We start from the raw sequence: 21957 nt of genomic DNA, 5'->3' as shown, positions 1-21957 counted from the left end.
AGAAGAAGAAGAAGAAGAAGAAGAAGAAGAAGAAGAAGAAGAAGAAAAATTCTACAGGTTCTGCATCTAAAATCCGTTTCACCCTTACATAATTCAGAGGTAGAAGGAAGAAAGTAAAATAACTATTCCAAGGAAAGAAGCTCCTCAGTGCCAGGGATGACCTTGGAAACAGGACACTGGGGCCATGCATGTCTGCAATCCCTGAGTTCTAGTGTGCCTCTGTTGCCACAACACTTTGACTTCACACAAGTGAACTTTATCTCCCACAGTGTGAAGGGTGGTAAGTCCAACACGGAGACCCCAACGTGACAGGTTTCATTCCAATGCGTGGTCTCTCTGCTTGCAGCACGGCACTGCTGGGTGCCCATGTCAGTTCTGTGTGGAAAGAGTGTGAGCTCTCTGCTGTATTATCTTCTCAGGAAACTGATCTTTCTGGATCAAGATAATACCGTCATGATCTCATTTACCTTAATTACCTCCCAAAGTCTCCACCCACCCCATCTATGCCAGTGGAGTTTAGGGAGTCAATACATGAATTTTAGAGTCTATAACACTGAAACTAGAGTTTTGAGGTTTATAAAGCCCCAGCACTGAGATTCCCAAAGAGGTAAGTCTTGGCCGTCCATCCTGACATGCTAATTAAATAGATGAGTGACGCTGAAAAGCAGAGAGAGGAGATCTGATCAACACACCTTAGGAAGGGGATCAAATAAAAAGGTCCAATGACTCCAAGTTTGGTTAGGAGGCACTTACATGGGCTTTAAGAACGGAAAGATTTAGGTGGGAGGTAAGAGGCTTCCTAATTAAGCAATCCTGGTTGAAGTGGGGTCTGGTTGATGGTTGTCTGAGCTCTGGCTCTGCACAGCCATCTAAGAAGTTGTTAGTGCAGTCGTCCCTGGAGAGGAGACATCTGGAGACTTCTTCCCTTGGTGTAGCCTTGCCATTAGAGTCAGTTACCCCAATGTGGGTATAGTCTCTTCTGAGAGGCTACCCCCTTGCCTCAGCATAATTTCAGTTCCTTGTGTCAAAGATGTTTATTGATCAGACCTGAAGTTCTATGGTGACCCTAGGAGAGAGTGATTCACAGAAAAGGTTACATAGAGTCAGAGGGTGTCCAGATGGAGTAAGGGAGACCAGAGACCAGTTCCCACCTCTAACACCATGACATTGAGTGCCATTGATTTTACATCCATGATGAATCAAATCAACAAATATTTACTGAGCTAATGTAGAAGGGAAGACACGGTGCTTATTGTAGGAAGTATAGAGCAAAATACAGAATCCAAGTTATCTGTCCTCCTGGAGTTCATAGTGTGGTTGAAAATGCAAGAAATGCACAAGGCAGTGTGCAGGTTAATGACCCCAGGGAATGTTTGAGTCAATGGTGATGTCGCACAGTGGTGCAGGCTTCCACACTGAATGGACAATGCTCAGAGGCCTCTTTCAGAGAGACCAAAGGAGTCCAGAGTGATGGCTTTGGTGAAGGGCAAGAAAGGAGCATTCCTGTCATTCATGAATTCATTCATTATTTACTAAGGCATGGTATATGTACAGAGCTAAAGATACAGAACTAGTTATTCATAGCATCTGCCCTGAAGACAGTTAACAGCTAGAAAAGGGAACAAGCTCGAAAGCAAGTCTAAAGTCCTCAAAGAAGTTACAAGGCTTGCTTCTTCAGTCCTAGCCTGGACCTTTCTGTATCAAAACTCATCCCAGAAAGCTCTCTTCACATCCTCAAGCCTTTGCCTTATCTCTACTGGAGCCTCTATACAGCTGTTGTCTCTGTCTGGATTCTTTTCTTCCCAGTCCATACAACTCCACCTGTCCTACTTATCCCTAGCGTCTCATCATAGACAACACTTACTCCAGAAGGCTGTGCCCAGACAGCCCATCCTTCCACAGCAAGGTTCTGCAACCTCTCGCACCATGGCGTTCATTGCATTGCGTCTTTTAGAACCTGTAATCACACTGCAGTAAAATTGCACAGTAGCATAATTACAGGTTAATGTCCAAGAAACAATTTTTGTTTTGTTTTTTTATTCTCTTCCATTTATGGAAACATTATTGCATATTCAGAGTCATGATGGGAAGATGTTAGGGATTGGAACTCACTTTTTAAAATGACTTAAATGAAGAGAAACTGTTTCCTTTGTTCTCCTTGAAAAAGATTACATTACTGTCTTGACCCCCTTAAAGAAAGGCAAAATTTTTATATCATAATTGTAACAATGTTAAATATAATGTAAGTTATCAAAAAATTCCTTAGACTTTCCATCCATGGAAAGGTTAGTAAAATTGGTTTCCTGAAGTTTTTCTGTTATGGATGTTCTGAGACCTGGCTGAGATGTTTGATTAAGTACAGAATTCCTATACCAATTTTCATACAAGCATTACTTGAGTTTCATTTTTCAAGCATATCTCAATAGAGAATCTCTAACTTAGAAGATGTCATTTGTATCATAGAAGAATCTCTGGTTCACCTTCACCAACAATTCTCAGAATAACGAATTTCTTCTATATAATTATTTTGTAGCTGAGCATTTTGAAAGTTCAGTGTTTATGCACATGTCCAGGACAATGTTTCTTCCTTCAACAGCTATCTTTTCTCATTATCTTCTGTCTCTTAACACTGATACACATCACAATCTTATTGTAGTGTAGACAGCACATGCTTCAAGGTCCCACTTATTTTAAGGTATGGATGTCAGACTCAAAGACAGGAAAATAGCCATCAAATATAAACAACAGAGCATGCAAGATAAGTTCAACTTTATGACACTTTTTCACAAACATACACGTGAAAGGTGGTCATAAGAAGACTTGGTATTGCCTGCAGAGTGACTCTAAGCAGAGAAGATCACTGCCAGCTTCTCACTGCAGAGCAAAATGAATTTTCCCCTTTACCCTATAACCCAAATATCACACTGCACTCAAGGATGTGGCTGACATTTTTAAAGATCACCAAAAGTGCTCTCTTTGAAGTCACAATTACGCCCTCCATCTCAGTGGGAGCCATTGTCTGGGTCATCTTGGCTCTCTAGCATCTCTCCACCTTGCTTTCATTATCCTGATTATCTATTCATTTTATGAAAGATCATGTCTGCCATTTCTGTAATGAGTGCTTGACTTTTACTTCCAGCATAAACACATAAAATATATAATAATTAAAGTTCACTAGTCACCAAAGTCTTGAGATCTGTCATGTTGTTAATTTGATTTTTCAAGCAACTGCTTCTTGGAGCAAGGCTGCTTTTGCCCCCTTAGGCAGTGCAAGACTTGTGGCTAAAGGAGATGCCTGAAACTGAGGGAGATCCATGTGAAGGTGCACTGTGTATTTCAACAGTAAAGCTCATCTTTGACCAAATAATGTGTTATGATATGTCATGGTCCTCAGAAAAAAATCTCCTCAATGTTGAATGCAAAAGTTCTTCTAGGTAATAAGATTAAATAATGCAGCCTTCAGAACAGCTAAGTGTCATTTAATGAGCAGCCTGTTTTTTGTCAATTACTTATATTTTAGGGGAAAAGTCATGGAGATGAGTGTGGGTGCTTACAACACACAGGTGGAAACATCTCACTATGTTGACTTAGGTCAATGGGATTTCAGAACACTTCTTCCTTGCTTGGGCACATTTCTTTGTTTTGATAACATATGCCAAGTCCCCTAAGTGCCTCATGATAATGAATTCATCAGACGTTTACTCTAATCGCAAAAGAGATTAATGAACTCATGCGATATTCATGTGGCTCTCTGGGGACATCAGGATGTGTTACTAGAAGTGTAATGTTTGTAAATGGATACAACGGAATGCGTGTTAGTCAAGGGACTTGAGCCGACAAAGTCTCTGTTAATGAAGAAGCAGGAAATAAAAAGCAGTTTTCATTGATACGGGTTTTCTTTAGGGATAAAGAAGATCTTGTGTTCAAACAAAGCACAGGAAATGGAGAACCTGATTTAGAGAGATGAATGAATCACTCAGCAGCCTTGGGCCTTGGGAAATTTTCTTCACCCTAAACCCGTCTCCTTGGCTGTAAAAAGAGACCATAGTGACATGTGCTTAGCCAACTCATCTTATAAGAATAAAGGGGAGGGCGGAGCAAACAGGCCTTACAGTTCATTCCTCACAAGGTAACTTTAAGAAGTATAGTCTGGGCATGGCAGTTCCCTCTGTAACAACAGCACTAGGTAGCCTGAAGGAGGAGGATTGCCCAAACTCAAGGTCAACCTGTGCTACTAGTGACCCTGTCTCAAAATAAAAAATAAAATGCTATACAGTGTTTTTGATAAATCCTTTAGAAGCTTTGCAGCATCTTACTTTTATTGCTATTACTCTGCCAAACAGATATCCTGGATAAAGTTTACAAACACAGGAAAATGAACCCCTTGAGATGATATTAGTTGCTATGTGAGGACAAACATGCTAATTTCTGAATAGGAAAGCCAGATTTGACGAATTAAAGATGTTATCAAATTATCTTTTTCTAATTTCAAAGAGAAGCATTAGGCTTAAAGCAACTTGGGAAACAGCTCTTATACCAACCGATGCTCTAGAGCAGTCACCTGATCCATGAATGAGCCCAGCCCCTGTGGACCAGTCCTCCCGGGGTAGCTGAGCCTGCCCTGTCAGCTGATGGGCAGGATGGAAGGACATCGTCCTCCCTAGGGTCTTCCCTATATCAGCATGCTGTCCTCAGCATACCAAGTAATTATTTACCTCTAACTGATTCACAGTACTTTCAACCAAACCTGATTCTAAAACACTTTTATACCTTTAATTTAAAAGAGCTGGCACCTTTTCTGCCTCGTTTAGTTGTCTTGCCCCTTCTGAATGTCATAATGACTCCTGGAATTACCTCTTAGAAGTGTAGAATCTGTTCCATTCCTTTGACTTCATATTAAAGCTGCCATTGACTAGAAAATGATTCAGCAAATGCGAGCCTCAGACAGAGTCTTCTTGACCTAAATCTGTAAAGAAGTCATTCTGGGAATGTGGGCAGTCCCGGTCTCAGGATAAATGTCCAGATTTCCATTACAAAATCATCACAATATCAAAGAAATCAGAAAGCACTCAGATTATACTGCCATTATTCATGTATAGTGTGAACAGGAATATTTTCTCAATATGTTCAAATACAAAATTAGCACACACGTATTTGGTACTCATTTAAAAATGCAAATATAATGGCATTACTACTTTAATGTAATTTCAATATGCAGTCTTTGTAGCCAAAAGAGCATGGAATAAGAGTCATAACCTTTGGATCTAAAATAGACTCTGGTGCTTTCTAGATGTGACTTTGGGTCCAGTAACAGGATCAATAGAATGCTCCTGTTGACTTCAGGGTGCATCTCAAAACAAGTGGGCAGCCACAGCCAGAAAACAAGCCTAGCTGACCTGTTTTTATAAAATAACTCCCATTTGTTTAGATACTACCTATGGCAGCATTCACATTACAAAGGCAGAGTTGTGTTAGTGTGACAGAGACCATATGGCCTATGAGGCCTAAAATATTAGTGATCTGGTCCTTAATTTCTTTTTTTTTTTTAAGTTGACATGGTCTAAAATAGTATATCCATGAATTTACTTGGAAATGCCATGAATTTACCTTCATAACCTTAGGCAATCTTGATGGACTGGATGTAGCAACTTGTTCAACATGCTAGAAGAGCTATTTAAAAATCCATCCTCAACAAAGCAGCTTCTAACAACCAATCACCTGAAATTATCTGGTTTTCCTGAGAGATTAGATAATATCAATAAATATTTGTTGTGGTGATTGTTACTAACCAATCATTAAGATTCTGTGTAAGAGAAATGGTTGGTATTTTGCTTATAGGAAAGTGACAGAATTTGTTTTTACAACTCTGACGTTCAAATTCTGGTATCAGAAATCCATTACTAGAGCTGCTGTACTTAACTGCTTAAATCTTAATCTTTGAGAAATGCTTTTATTTCCATTCAAGCTTATATTTTTGAAGACTAGAATGAAATAATGAATGAATGAAAACCTACTGAGCTGACATTTTCCTTAAAATTGCCTACATGCTATTAATTATTTCACGAAAGTCGTGGAGAGGAAAATATTATAGAAACCCAGTGCATAAGCTTAATACTGTGCTATTCTACCCCCATCAAATATATCCACTCAGTGTGCCAAAAAATATCTTATTTCATATTCCCAATTTTCATTCTTAGTGAGAACTGACATTAAACATTACTGAGCATTCCAAGTATCTTTTAGATACATAAAACTAATAAATATGCACAAAAAACATTTTACATAGTCAAATAGTACATTTCATCCTCACTCATCCTTAGTTTCATGTTGCCTCGGCACTTCCAAATTGAAGAAAGACCTGGAAATTTCTTTATCATGATGCTGAAATTCTTTCACTAAGATGAGCCAAGAAGCCTGAAGACCTAGGCAGGATACCTGAAGAGCAGAGCCAAATCTGCCCAGTGGATTCTAACAGGGGCAGAGGTGGGAGATGGATCAGGAGGGGTACACCTGGGGCAGAGGACTCTACAGTCCCATTCTTAGGCATTCTAAAGAATGTCCATGGGGCTCCCAGTCTCCACTACAGCAAAGAAGACAACCAACAGCAGAGAAGCCAAAGCAACCAAGAGTTCAGTCCTCGTTCCCAGGCCTCCCTTTCTCTGGTGGGATATGAATGCTAAGTTAGAGCACAGAGATCTGCCTCAGCGTCCTGCACAGTGAGGGTCAAGGTGACACCATGATGGTGTCTGAAGATCATTGGCGGCTTGGTGAGGCACAGAGCACGCCCTGAGTTACAGCCTTGCCGAGCCCATGGAGGCCATCGTAGCCACTTTTACAGACAGACCCACGCTCTTTTCTTTTCTCTCTCTAGTTTTATTTTTTTTTAACTTTTACAAAAACTTTATTGAGAATTTCATACATGCATATAAGGTGTTTTGATCAAATCCATGCCCACTCCCTCCCTTCCAACACCTCCCATATCTCCCCATCACTTTTTTCTTTTTTTCTTTTTTCATTCACTTATTTTTATGGGGCTTTTCGCTACTCTAACATTCCCCCCTCTGAAGAGGTAACCCTAAAATCTTTTAAGGATTAGATACAAGCTCCCATATACTTTTGACATTTTTGGCCTTTGGAACAGAGTATGTTGCCAAGAGGCCCAAGAACATTGTGAGTTTTAGCCAAGAAACTGGCTAAATTTCTTCGGGGTCTTTTTACGCTAACTGCCTAGCCAATTCCTACCTCCTATTCTTATCACGCCATCCTCTGAAGGGGTTACCCAAATTGCCAATAGGGAATAGGGATGCTGACCGATCTGGCATCTCCCATGCTGAACAGGGGTGCAGGGTGAGGCAACTGGAATACCCCTTCAGCAGACCCACATTCTTTAGCCACAGCCACCAATCCATGTGTACGGATTGGACCTAGGCTCATCACACCTTAAAAGTGAGGCACCCAAGCAAATCCAAGATCAGGCAGGAAACCATCAACATCCTTTCCCCGAACCATCACAGTGCTGACCTCCGTAAATTTTGACAGCTTTGAGAAAGTGCAGGGGAAGGAAGGGATCGGATTGAGTCATTTTTTGAGTAGATGGATGTAAAACTAAGGATGTGTTACATTATTAGATCACATTAAATTTTAAATCACACTGAGCTAAATTTAGTTCTATTCCACTGCTCAATGGCTGCAGTCCTCCAGAGAAAGATCAGAAAAAGCTGTTTTCTTTGCACACCCAAATTTGTAATATGAATAAATTTGCAATCACACTACAATTATAATGTTGGGATTAGGGGACACTGTGGATGGTGAATTTCCTGAGGTTCTAACAAATCCCTGAAACTAAAAGAGAGAGCTCTTCTCTCAATATTTGCCTGTGAGAGGCGATGTGAGTAGGAAAACAGGCCTGAGTTCCAGTCAGTGTGAATCACTAAAAGCTCCTTTAATCTCTGCAGCAGTGATATGGCGTGTTGAATGTGGAAAATGTGTGGAGTTGCCACTCTATATTCGTCTCCTTAACTGTAAAATGAGGGCAGGGAAGAAGAAGATGTAAGGTCTGTGGTCTTTTTACCATTATAGTTTGTGCTTCCAGGAAGTGGGAAATCCAACTGCACAAGTCACAGAAACTACTGTAAATATGGCCTGAAAAAACAATGGTTGCGTTTAGCTTCATCGTTGTTCCTGATGATCGCTAGCTTATTTCTTACTAGAGATGACTAAATAGGCAAGTGTCGTTTTTCTCAGACAACCAGGGACCTTGTGTTACAGTTGGCTCTGCAGGGATTTAGCAAAAGGCCATGATTCCAATAAAACACATGAAGGGAACCCACAGACTGCTGTACTATTCAAAGAGAAAATCTAAGTCACCTCTGAAGGGTTAGAAATTGGCACACGCCTTTCGCAACCTCTTTCCTTGCAAATAAATTAATTTAAAAAATCAATTCTTCAAGTAGCTGTTCAAGGTGTTAGTCGATCAATGGGTTAGTAAAAGTCCCCACACAAATGAGGCTATTATCCTCAAAGTAAGCAAAATTCTTTACCAGAGGACTGTCTAAACCTGTTGATGTTTTTATTTGACTGTGAAAGACGGAGCTTTTGCTTCTAACTGCCTCCCTGTGAAATCCGCTCATTTATATCAATAAGGAATCCAGCCATCAGGATTAAGCTGGTAATCATTTTCCAGCTGTAGCTAGGTTTATAGACTTCCAAACATTTTTCTGTTCAATGAGATGGCAAATGTTTTCAACATTTTTGGAAAAAGAAGGAAATGCAATGCTCTTGTCAGTGAATTGATCACACACTGATTCATAAGGCATAGAACTCCCCATTAAGAATGTGCCAGAGCAGGTCCAAAGAAGAGATCTAATCATACGGGTTAACCATCATAATGCCATCTTTCAAGTTGTGCTCACCTTCCCTATGTCAAGCAACGCACAAAATACTTTGTGGGTGTGGTCTCATTAATTCTCTCCACAATACCACTCAAAAGAAAGCGCGGTTGTCATCACTCTGGGGTAAAAATGGCAGGACTTTTTCTCACTCCATTTCACGAAAATGTTTTAGCCATCCAAGTGTTCATCACTAATAGCTAATTTTGCATCTCATAGTTTCAGTGCTTACAGCACTAAGAGTTGGCTTCCTGCATTTCTGTATTTCGAGCCTGTGGGTAAACCCTAACTGCAGTAACGCCTTGCTCTCTGTGAGCAAAGACTGCCATCTTGTGGAAATTATGAGCATTAAGGAAATCCTATCTGAGAAGCCCAAAACGTTTTGCTTTCACACGCGCGCGCGCGCGCGCGCGCACACACACACACACACACACACACACACACACACACACACAATCATTGTTGCTTATAATTAACTAGCAAAAAATATCCTTTAGGTGTGTTCTTAACTTTCATTTAAGAGCGCCTTGTGAAGATTTGAAAAGAGGACCCGGATCTTTACTTTCTAAGAATATATCTCACCAGGCAGCACATTACATTTTACTAAACTTACTTCCTTACTTCACCTAATCACAAACTTGTTAAATAATACAAAGACGATATTGAGAGAGTTTAGGATGCAATTTCCAGAAGCCTCGGGTGTTATAGCAAGGTGTCATTGGCAGAACGCTGGGCTTACAGAATGCTTTTGTTCCCTTCCAATACCCTATCCCACACCAGCTTGTGCTCCTGGAAGGCAATGTGGGCTACTGAAAATGTGGCTGGAGTTTGACTGAGGGACCCCATGGCTCAATTTCTCTATATCTCGGGACAAGGAGAGCCACAGTAAGTTCTCGATCCACTGTGCGAAACTGTGGCTTTGCAGTGAGCCAGTCTTTCTCTGCCATGAAATTCTGTCCCCCATCCAACTGAGCTTAAAACTCTGCAGTTAAAATGGGTTAAATGTGATCTGTACATTTCAATAAAAAATAAAAGATGAGTAAATGAATGGCATGTGGAAGTTTCAGCAACCATTTAGGAAAGAGAGGAGGTTGTAATCCATTCCTGAATGAATGCAAAGACCAAAAAGCACAGTGAAGACGTTGGAAGGCCAGCTTCACAGTGTGGCCAGGCCGTTCCAGATTAATGTACAGTCGTGGTATAGAGTAAATTTTGTGCACAAAGAATGCTTGGCATGAAGTCTCCCTTGAAATATTTATTGAATGGATGGATGAATTCAGAGAAAATGGAATAAATTATGGAATAGCTTCAGTGATGAGGAAAAAAAGGGTAGGATGTGTGGGCAGGGTTTACTTCACAAAAGTGTGCTGGGCATACTCAATCAATATACACCCACCTGTACAACGTGGAGAAGGGATGTTCTAGAAGGGAAGGAACACTCATCACTAATCACCAACAGCTACAAAGGATGATAAACTCTGTGGGAGAAAATGTTAACACATACAGTAGGGCAGGGTAGGAGAAGAGCCCTGAAGCTCACTGCCAAGAGTGAAGTGTTTGCTGCAGAGGCTCACTGGGGTTCTGGGTCTGGAAATTATCAGTCCTTCATAGCCGTGTGTGCCCACAGAGTCAACCAACACAAACACCCAGAAAAGGTGGAATGCATGTGGACTGAAAATGACCAGACTTTGTTTTTCTCTTTGCCATTCCCTAAACAATACAGCATAACAGTATTTTGATAGTCTTTACATGTTATCACTACAAATAACCTAAGGATGATGAGAATAAAGGATGGTGTGGGAGGTCCATGTGATCCCCGTGCCATATCACATAAAGAACCTGAGTTTTTTCAAACTTCCATGTCTTCAGTGGGTCCTGAGACCACTTTTCACGGACACTGAGGGCAGCTGTATTCTTACTGAGCAAATGCTGTAACTTCCTTCCACATATAGCTATAAACTCAAATTTAAGGAGAATTATTTCTTCAGAGCTAGCTAAACTTTTCCAAGGTATTTGAAGGTTTCCTGATGACTTAGTGCCTTTGGATAAGTAAATTCCTGAAAGATATAGCATTGTTTTAATTATTATGTTATTAACACTTAAGAGAGAGGTAATCTATTAGAAATTTAAGTATACAATACAGTACTGTTAACTATACCAAAGGGTATAGAGCAGATTTCTGGAAATTATTCATCTTTCGTGTGTGTGTGTGTGTGTGTGTGTGTGTGTGTGTGTGTTCATGTTTGCACACATATGTCCATGAGTTTGGAGGTCAACCTTTGATGTGCCATCAAAATTGTTTTTTGAGACAAGTTCTCTCATTTGACCTGGAACTTACAAAGCAGACTAGACTGTCTGGCCATAAAGCTTCAGGGATCTGCCTATTGCTGCCTCCCCAGTTCTGGGATCACAAGTGTAACCACCATGCCTGACTTTCTGGGTTCTGGGGATCAAACTCAGATCCTCCTGTTTGCACAGTAGGCACTCTACTAAGTCACCTCCCCAACCTCTAGAAGTTATTAATCTTGCAAAACTGAAACCTTAATCTGACTTCTTAGTAGCATCAACATCATTTAAATCACTTTATGTCTGAGCCAAGCAAGAATCTTTGATACTATAGTGTGCATTTGGGTGGCTCTCACCCCGTGCCAGGAATTGCCACATGTGAGTACTTCTTTGACTCATTATTTCTCCCCTTAAAGTGGAGCTCGGTAGAGTATTGATCTACATGGGAGAAAGACAAGGGTAGTAGAGGGAAAGGAAGGTTGGGGAAGGCTAAGTTACAAAGAACCATAGTGGGTCTTCTCAGACATCTTAATAGGCTGACATCTTTTTAAATCCTTAGGAGAGTATTTCTCAGAGTTAATGATCACAGGATCCTTGAGGAGGCCGTGTAGGCTCTGGTGTCTTGAGAAATACACATTTTTTTTCAAATTCTGGAAGTGCAAATGAACTGGAACGCAGGTGACCCACAATCTACTACTATCCATAATCATTTCACTAAATCCAATCAGTCAATTAACCACCCTTGTAGGGCAGCACTCAGGCCACAGAACATTCGATGGATGGATTATATGAGAAGCAGGGTGTGACCTGGGCAGTGTAGCCCTGTGGCCCTGCGGGAGGTGACTCAGTCTTAACTCAGGTGAACTGTGAACCTATCTCCAGTCCACAACATCTCCTTCCTTTATCAGTTTTGTTATTTGTCCAGCCATTTGCATGATTTAAAGCAGGAAAAATACAAGAAGTACCTGGTTTACTCCTAGACTGACTTAGTTCTTCAATGTTTTCAAAGTCTAATTCCCAAAGAATCACTGACCAGGGCCAGGGCACAAAGAAAAGACATATCCGAAGCCTAAGCATTAAAAGTTCCAAATCAAGCTAAAACGGCCCCATTCTCTTATATAACATGGCCTCTAAGAGGTTCAAGTGCAGAGACACTGGGGAAAGCAGAATGATCCCTCCCCTCCCAGCTCCAGCTACCCTGTGCCCTGAGGAGCCCAAGCACACATGTTCTGTCTGCAGTCTTCCCAAAGGCCATCCTGCAGACCCTTGGTGCTCTTAAGACTGGCTCTCAGAAGGACAGTGAATAAAGCTAAGGACCCAGGGAGATCATTGAGCTGAGCAGTCAGGAAGCTCCAGTGCAGCCTTGGTTTTAGGTAAGCTGCTGCTGCAGGAGCCACAGAGCAAGGTAGGTCTGGGCCTAAGCAGATGTACAATTATGAGAATCACACTTTGCAAAGCTGCAGTGTTCTGCAGGTCCTCCCAGGTTCTGGGAGAAACGATGGAGAAAAAGGAGGTGTTTCTTGCTTGAATTTTACTCCCCCTGGTGCCTCTGGTCAACTTTTCTTCTTACTCTCCAAGGTAAGACTACTTTCCCTTTGGCATTAAAAGGAAAACTAGATCAGTTGTGTGAAAACCTGAAAATGATGTATTTTACCAACTTCAAACCTGTCCCAAGGCTTTCTCTTATACCATGTTAAATAACAGAATTCTTTTTAATTGAATTTCTTTGTGTGTAGCATATGTTGGGGCTCACACCAGTGGGTCACTCAAAGCGTCAAAACGCTCATCATAAAAGCATTACAGTCCAGATCTACATTCAGTGTAGGATAGGTACAGAGCTGCACCAGCTTCAGACTACATCAAGATGGCATCTCTCAAATGCAATTTTAAAAGCATACTGCAATGAATGGGGGAAGAGCCATTAGAGTTCCAGAAGGAGAGCACAATAATAAGGGGTTTGGAGGCATGAAGAGAGGGAAGGATGGAAAGAGGAAGAGAGGAGGAAGTCCAATAATCATGTTTCTGGCTTCCCAGAGCATCATCTCCAAACTGTTGCAGTGAGAGACATCTGTCATCTTTAGAGGTGGGGATCTGGCCCAAGGCAAGTCATGCTGGCTGCAGTCACATGCACTGTGTTCTTCACCCCCAGGATCCTGGAGCTACAGCAGAGTGGGGACATGGATATTCTCAAGCACAAGTGGTGGCCCAAGAACGGCCAGTGTGACCTATACTCCTCCGTGGACGCCAAGCAGAAGGGAGGCGCCCTGGACATCAAGAGCTTTGCGGGAGTATTCTGTATCCTGGCAGCGGGAATCGTGCTGTCCTGCTTCATAGCCATGCTGGAGACATGGTGGAACAAGAGGAAAGGCTCCCGGGTCCCATCCAAAGAGGTACTTGAGCTTGAGCTCTAGCCTGAGCCGCCACATACAGGCAGGTCGTGTTTCCAGGGAAGAGGGGGGAACCAGCTACCAGTTGCTCATTCTGCTCTCTTTGAGAATTCCAAATGAGTGTGTGGAAGGTGAAAGGTGATGGGATACCAATATCCACTTAGGTGCTTGTGATAAATGGAGAGCAGGGGGCAGGATCTACAAGGCTGACCATTTGTGCATTGCAGTTCTCAGAATTCTGAGTCTCGGGGTAGAAATTATTGATTTTGAAAGGCTGTGATTTTTCTAGACTCAGGTCACAAAGATGCTTAATGTTCGACTTCAATTCTTTAAGTTGTAGGCAAATTATCAGAATCTTAAAGACAAGGACTAAACCACCCCAGCCACACAGTAAAAGTAACAGTGTCTCTCTTCACCACTAGTGGCCACTTCCCCCTCTTTATGTGAAGATCTGGAAAAATGATTGTGTGCCTGGGGCTCACCCACGATCCCAAGTATGCCAAATTTACACTGGGAAATCATTCTGAATTCTGTTTATCTCCCTGACTCTTGTGTCAGCTCAACTACAGGATCATATTCGATTGTACAGATCGTTGAAAGAATGGTTGCAGAATTATACGTATTATTTCGATGAAAGGAGTGTTTGCCTAATTTTCAACATAAATTATGAGGTCTTTCCATTACCAGGGAAAACTTGGACTTGAAAGAAAATACTTGACTCTTTAATCTTACTGCCACTGGACCAGATGGATGAAACGTTTTTAATAGTGAATTTACACTCTTTAAATCTTGAGGAGTTGAACTGAAAAACAACCGGAACTTGAACTTGTTCAGGGATTTGATTTGAGGGACAGTGTCAAAGAAAGTTTTAAACTTTCCCTTAGCAGCACTGGCTAACTGCTGCCCAAGCACCCCCTAAGGGCTTTCATGCACAAATAAAAAGGATTTGCATATGCATGTTTTCGTGTTAGTTTTGTCTTTCAAACATCTTTATCTGTAGTAGCCTAAGGATCCTTCCAAGCTCCTTAGATGCAAAGCTGATCAGCACCATTTTTAAGAACAGCTTGATTTTCTTTGCTTCCTACCTGAACTAGTGATCAATTCCACTAAGTGGAGACCAAATTAAAAACTAATCAGGTCTTATTGTCATGTCTTCTTGGTGGAGTAGCACTAGGGACTCTGCTGACATCAATCCAATGCAAAGGCCACATTAATGCAGTTTGTAGCTGAGACTTCATGCTCTCCACATTCTGGAAATGAAGGACTCCCCGAGCTCCTTATATTTTGAATTACTACAGATGATATTAAATTTTTGCATTATTATATCTGTTGATGGATGACTAGATTATAGTTGCTGTGGGAACCGTAAAATTCTGTCTCAACCTTCTGAAGTCTCAGTGATAATATTGCATTAATGGATATTTTTATTGGATTTTAAAATGAGAAAGGAGAAGGAAAAACAGTGATGTGCATCCAGATAGTTTTCACTGAAGAGCACTGCAGCAGTGTCATCAGAAAAAATATAGACCCCATCCTAACCCGTGACAGCCAGTCCAGGTCCTAGGAACAAATATTTTCTCCTCACGATTCATAGATATTTTTACAACCTCATAAATTTAATTTCTTAATCTTGGCTATAAATAAGACTGATCACAAATGAAATTTTTATTTATTGTCCATTCTTTTTTTTTTTCAATATTGGGCTATAATATGGATTTCAGTGAAAACCCTGAGATGGGATTCCTCTCCAAAAATTCGAGGCTTCATTGTCTTTTATTATTATTATTATTATTATTATTATTATTACACCTTTTTCCAAACACATCATTAGCAGAGCCCAAAGGATCTTTGGTTTAGAGCCATTTAGCATAAAACTTACCCTCACTTAAAGCTATTTTTCACATGGCCTGACTTGAAGGAGTCTTCAAATACCCTTTGACCTCACAATATCACCATTCAGAAGCTACGCAGCCAGATAGAAATCGATGCTCCTGTGCTGGTTACTCTTTCTCAAGACCCTCACATAGCTCTGGGCACCAAGGAAGAACACCTTAACGGTCATTAACACTTCAATTTGAAGAAACACATCATGTCCCTTTCCTCTAAGAATGGGGAGTTAAGACTAGGCCTAAGTGGTAGAAAGGATCAAAAACCCAATTTGGAGTAAGATTCTGAAGAAAGGAGAACACACGAAAAAAAAAAGTGTGGCAAGGGTCCAGGGAGTCAGCAAGGTCAGACGCTCTGTGGGTATCATTTGCCGGGGCCTGTCTATAGAGTGGTAATCAGTCATCTGCTCGCTGTCTTCGTAGCTGCATGTGGCCTATGCTCATTTTAAAACTTTCACTGCAAGGAAAGTATTTATTGTAGATACTTTATCTCAAAGTCCTGTTGGTATTCCCTAAAGCTAGCACAGGGCCTGACTCACAGTAGGTGCTTTAGTAAATATCTGTTAAGTGAATAAACCCCAAAGTTCAGTTAATTAAATGTTTGCTGAACGACTTTTTTTAACCATGGAAGCTAGTACTGATGGGAACCTTATTTTCTCTTTCTTCATCTCCAGGATGACAAGGAAATTGACCTGGAGCACCTCCATAGACGAGTAAATAGCTTGTGCACAGATGACGACAGCCCCCATAAACAGTTTTCCACCTCGTCAATTGACTTGACCCCTCTGGACATTGACACTTTGCCAACACGACAAGCCCTGGAGCAGATCAGTGATTTCAGGAACACTCACATCACCACCACCACCTTCATCCCAGAGCAGATCCAGACTCTTAGCCGTACACTCTCAGCGAAGGCGGCCTCTGGCTTCGCTTTCGGCAGCGTGCCTGAGCACCGAACTGGCCCTTTTAGGCACAGGGCCCCTAACGGGGGCTTTTTCAGGAGTCCTATAAAAACAATGTCATCTATTCCTTATCAGCCAACTCCCACCCTGGGGCTTAATCTGGGCAATGACCCCGACCGAGGCACGTCCATATGAGCAGCAGACAGCTCCGGTTATTCTAGGATCCCCAGCAAGGAGCAACTGTAATGTGGGACTAACACGGATGTAACGATTATTTAAAAGAAATCAGGATAATTAGTAACACTTCTAGTTCTTTCTCCCCACATTCCTTCCCTGCTCTATTCCTTTCGGTTTTCCTCTCTTCTTGTCTGTTACCCTCCATTGTTTTCATTAGTCAACTTGTTCCCCGAGAATATAGTGTTGTAGGATCCTATTAGTCCGCTTTTCTTACGCTGTACTTCAAGTACAGGAGATGTGCACTGTTACCAAGAGCATCGCAGGCTGATCTCACATAAAGGCCTCTCACACGCCGTTTCTCTATTTTGAAACCGTAATCGCAATAACTTCTGTCTTTCTCCATTCCTTTGCTGCATCCATCTAATGCTCCACTGCTGCTGAACGTCCTTTAACTGTGGACCAAAGGCAACCCCTGCAGTGTCTGTAAAACGATTTTAAGACCATTCAGGCCACAGAATATGAGAATGCAATTTCGTAGGATTACAAAAAAGCCATTAATATGCAGTCAAGACTACAGTTAAATTCCTTTCGCACTGCAACAGTGCGTCCAACCTTTATGTGATTGTACAGTGTTCAAACTTTTCTTATGTACAGTAAACTTTACCATATGGCAAAGGCCTCTATTGTGTTAAATAACTTAGTATCTCATATATATACATATATATGCACCTATATAACGTGTATATATATAAAAAGGCAGCCATTGCTATTGCAATTCATTTAATAAAGCTTTAGTTTAAAAACCAAGTATTGTATACAGGAGCTATGATAGGGCAGGAGGTCTTTTTGGCTGGAGAGGCAGGTTGCTTTAATGTCGCTCTGACCTGCATTGTTTGCCAACAGAGACTATTTTATACTTTGTTATTAAAACATCCAGGCCCATTTCATCTTTGTTCCCAGATGTTCTCATTTGAATGAGTTTTTGCATTTGTTATTCAGCAGCATATAAAGCTAACTTTGATCATTTTACCTTTAATTGCTTATCTAAATGGAAAACGCTATTATTACCTGATCCGCACACACAGCACACAGAGCTCAGAGTTTAACCTTAGATCACTGAAGGTTAAAGTCTTCTTCCAAAACTGCAAGCCAGTGGATTTAACAACTGTGGTTTGGGAGGAGTGGGAGCCCTTCGGGAGTATTGATGTGGCCTTACTTGTGTCATACATCCCCCTACAGCAAAAATGTAACAACCGTACTGGGCTCTTTCTTATCCAAACCCTTTCTTTCTGGTTCTATTCAGAGTTCTGTCTTTTTTAAATCAGTGCCAGTGCATTAGCAGGATGGCAAGCAAAAAACAGTGCCTCTTTGTGCACAGCCCTCTAAAAGTAGCATCCTCATCTGTTAGAAACGTAGAGTGCTTCACCTGTAATCCTTAAATTCAAATGTGGTAAGTTGGAAGCAAGAATTCTGTTTTCCCACAGCCATGCGTCTCATTTTAATCTCGTTCATTCCATGGTTAGGATCGCTAGAGGAACCAGCCTATGTGATTTGCTTTAGGAACAATTAAGAGGTATATTCTTAAGGTATATTCTATTTTAACCTAATTCTGTTCTGGGGAGCAGCTTGTACTGTCACTGTTTTTGTACTAAATCTTCAAATATTGTCTACTGTGTAAGGCAGAAAACTTTCTTATCATGAGAAACCACTTTGTTTCCAGGGTGACGAGTCCCGAAGTGCATGCACACCTTGTTCCCCCGTAACATTCATGTTCTCATTACGATTCTGATTTTCAAACAGAAAAGTCTTTCCAGTATATAGGGGCATACCAGATGCTGCAGTGACTTCAGCTATCAACAAACTGTTAACCATGTACAATATTGAAAATAGGCTGATTTTGATGTATTGCCTAGTCTACAGATACACAAAACATTTTGGAGGCCTCAGTTATGAGTGGCAGAGCTTTCTGTGTATAATTTGTCTACATAATTTGTCTAATAAAAATGTTTTCTAAACTTGCTCTCATACTATTGAAGTCTTAACTGTAAGACAGAAATGCTGACTCACTGATCTGTGCGAACTTCTCTAAAACACTGACTTCATTAAGCTACAAAACACATCGAGTTTAGCTAGTGGAACAACGACGGCGTGAGTGGTGGTCTGACAGCTGTGCTTCACAATGTCCCCTGTCAATTGTTATCGGAGACTACTTGAACCAACAATGTATTTCTTTTTCTTCCTGGATGTCTCTGTGAGCACTTTGGGGGGAAGGGTTTTCCTGTTTTATGGAAACAACACAACTATTAATAGCAGGATGAAGGTTTGTAATATCCAAAAAAGAAAGAAAATTGTTGAGGGCGATTATTAAACGTGGGGCTCATTACAAATTGCTAGGCTGCTAGAAATAATCACCGTACTGAATCTTTTAATTTGGAATTCATTCAGACTCAGAAATTACTTCTAAGACAGCATTATTTCAACATTTGAACACTATTAAATTCTTCTAACATTTAACTCAACAGATTTATGATAGAAGACATAATTTAGATTAAAATCTTTACTGCTCTAAAATACCATCAAAAAATATTTTTAAATGTTGGAAGCCAGAGAAACCTTAGATGTAGATGATGTCCCTCATTTTACTCTCAGAGAACATGGCATGCTTTTTAAACAGCTGTGAGTTGCTCAGTGTTTGACAGTCTAAGATTAAATTAGTGTATGATTTTGGCTTAGGGACTTTGACTCTACCGTGCTTCCATCCAATTCACCCAAGTCCTCTGGGACTGTGGATGGAGAGGCGACTCAGAGACACCCAGAGTTTCTTTCCATCTGCTCCTCTCCCCAAGCATACACTGCAGATCTCTGGCATCACATCTTTGCTTATTTGGGTGTTATGTAATCATCTGAATCAACAGGTAGGACGGCAATTGCCTCTTGCTATCTACTCAAGCCCATAGCCTACGCCAAGAACAAGACTGAACTTTCCATGTCTACTGCTAGCTCCTTCAGCTATAGTTTGCCCTGGTTTTTACCTTTTGATCAAACTTGCTATTTCAATATAAGAGAATACTTTATACCTGTGACTTTATTCCACTCAGCTGTCCAATTTCTTCCATTGTGAGCTACTAAGCTATCTGGTTGTCACTTTTAACACATCAAAGCTTATGTGCAGGCTTTGGATGACTCAGACTTAAAAAATTGTGAGAACTTCTTTCTTACTACATCCATCAACCCACAGGCAGCTTCTTTTCCTAATTGTGTGAATTTTTTTTATCTCCCTCAGTTTGGGATTAACTGTCACCCAAATAAATGGTTTTTAAAAAAAATGGGCTTTTGGGATGGTACTTTGCTTCATTAATTTAAAAAAAAAAAAGATGAAGAGCTTCACTTAACCATCATACTTTCTATTATTCTAATGTATATATACATTCCTGAAATTTAAAAGTAAACAAATTCCAGCCAGGCATGGTGGCTCACACCTTTAATCCCAGGACTCAGGAGGCAGAGGCAGTTGGATCTCTGTGAGTTCAAGGCCAGCCTGGTCTACATAGCAGATTATTGCTAGTTTAGAGTCAGAGTACCATTTTGACTTATGACAACTAAGGCAGAGCTCAGAGGTGCAGTAAAGCACATAAAATCAGTAGGATAGCTAGAATTTTATTCTTTTCAATTCCCAAATCAAATCCCATACCCGTACAAGGCTTTTGATCATATATTGATGAATGACTAATAATGAAGGCCATGGTTATCATCAGAACATATTAGTGGATGTCTTTACAATAACTACTCTGGCAGACAGACATCTTCTTATGAAGTAGTGTATATGAGCTCCTTTGGGTAGAAACAACTGCCCTGGCAGAAAAACAGGAATTAAAACCATCACTGACAGTAAATTTGACAAGTATTCCATTAGGAGTCATTGAGCACCCATTGTGTGGAGGCCACCATGCTAGGCTGGGGTGTGGCATAGATAAGTCTGTGCTTAGCAATGGATTCTGGATGTGTTCTGCTGTCAAGCTTTGCCCTTTCCCCATATTAAGATGCAAGATACAGAAACCATTTTACAGGCTTTCTGTACTGGCACAAGATATCACCTCCAACCAGTTCAGCCCTTTGGGGCCCTACATAACCCAACTGACTAGAGCAATCCATCCTAATTGTTCTCATGGGCCAATTAGTGTATCTGCTTTCTGAGGTTCAGACCACCTCTGCAAGGAAGCTTTGAACATTTCCCAAGATGCTAATTTTCAGAAATGTGGATGTTACCTTAAACCAACAAACTATAGTCTAAGGTCTAACACTCTTCCTAACAACACCTATCCAGCATCCACTGGCTCCCATCCTCTGCTACTGGTGTCAGAATGATGCAGACCACATAATTCCTATTTGTCCTTGCAGCTCTAGTCACTTGGTGTAGAGCTTTACAGTGTTTCAAGCAGTTTGTTTCAAATGGACCAACCTTATTCAGAATCTTCTTCATGTCGTAACCAAGACTTCAGATGACACAATGTCCTTCAGACTGTCTACCATGATGCCAGCCTCCCATCCACCACCCCTCCAGAGACCCTGTGGCTTTGCCCCACCACATGGGTCTACACAGAAGGGTTCCGTCTATCCCAAGGATAGACACAGATGAAAGAGCTGTCTCTCATTTCTTTCATCTGAATTCCCTGAATTTTTACTTTTTTATATTTGTTTTGTTTCAATAAATTCAAGTTTGAAAACTTTCTTCATCTCTGAAGTCTCTTTCCTGATGCATTCTTACAAACAACTTGGGACCAGTGTCTCCTTGAACAATTTTGCATATTTCTTAGAATTTCTTCAGGGTGGAGAAGAAGAAATGGCTAAGAGTTAGGTCACCACACTGCTGGCCTTATACTAGTTACATAACTGACTCCACCTTCTCAGGAACTAAACTCAGCTCCCTTTTGAAGAAACACCCCCACAAGCTCCCATTTGGAATTACCAGTATATTTCAAAGAGCTCAAAATATTCACGATGTGACTGGAAATTCAAAATTTTTTCAAGACAACATTAATTCTCACTCATTTAAAGCTAATTAAGCTTTCATAGCAGCTGTGTTAGAAAAAGAAACAGATGTCACAAATCAAGGATGTCAACACCAGAGAGGAGATGAAAAATATTGCTTTTAATAAATATTTTGCCTGTCACAAGATTTGAAATCATATGAGTAGAAGGCAGATGTTCATTTTGGAATTGTCATATTTTATTTTTAAATTGGTGCTAATAAAAAAAACAAGAATTAGGTAGTTACTGAAGCAACAGTTTCTCATTTTTAAACACTGAACATCAATGCTGTTTCTTTTTTAAACACACACATACACATTTGTGAAGATAATATATACATTCCTGAAATCTAAAAGTAAACAAATTCCAGCCAGGCGTGGTGGTGCACACCTTTAATCCCAGG

The 21957-nt window shown here is 40.8% G+C and overlaps 1 protein-coding gene across 2 annotated transcripts in view; it reads left to right on the top strand.

Moving 5' to 3' along the window:
• Grid2 (glutamate ionotropic receptor delta type subunit 2) overlaps window positions 1-21957 on the top strand; it is a 1595433-nt gene that overhangs the window by 1542386 nt on the left and 31090 nt on the right. Inside the window, exons 15-16 of one of the 2 annotated variants that reach the window (XM_008844623.2) lie at window positions 13324-13564; window positions 16122-18548. In XM_008844623.2, coding sequence (XP_008842845.1) covers window positions 13324-13564; window positions 16122-16544 — 664 coding nt within the window. In that variant the 3' untranslated portion in view covers window positions 16545-18548. Of the gene's footprint in view, window positions 1-13323; window positions 13565-16121; window positions 18549-21957 lie in introns of those variants that run through there. The other variant, XM_008844624.2, reaches the window with a different exon arrangement.

Source organism: Nannospalax galili, unplaced genomic scaffold (genome assembly GCF_000622305.1).
Source record: "Nannospalax galili isolate Female #2095 unplaced genomic scaffold, S.galili_v1.0 scaffold441, whole genome shotgun sequence".
Taxonomy (NCBI): domain Eukaryota; kingdom Metazoa; phylum Chordata; class Mammalia; order Rodentia; family Spalacidae; genus Nannospalax; species Nannospalax galili.
This window is presented reverse-complemented; position numbering and strand designations above follow the sequence as displayed.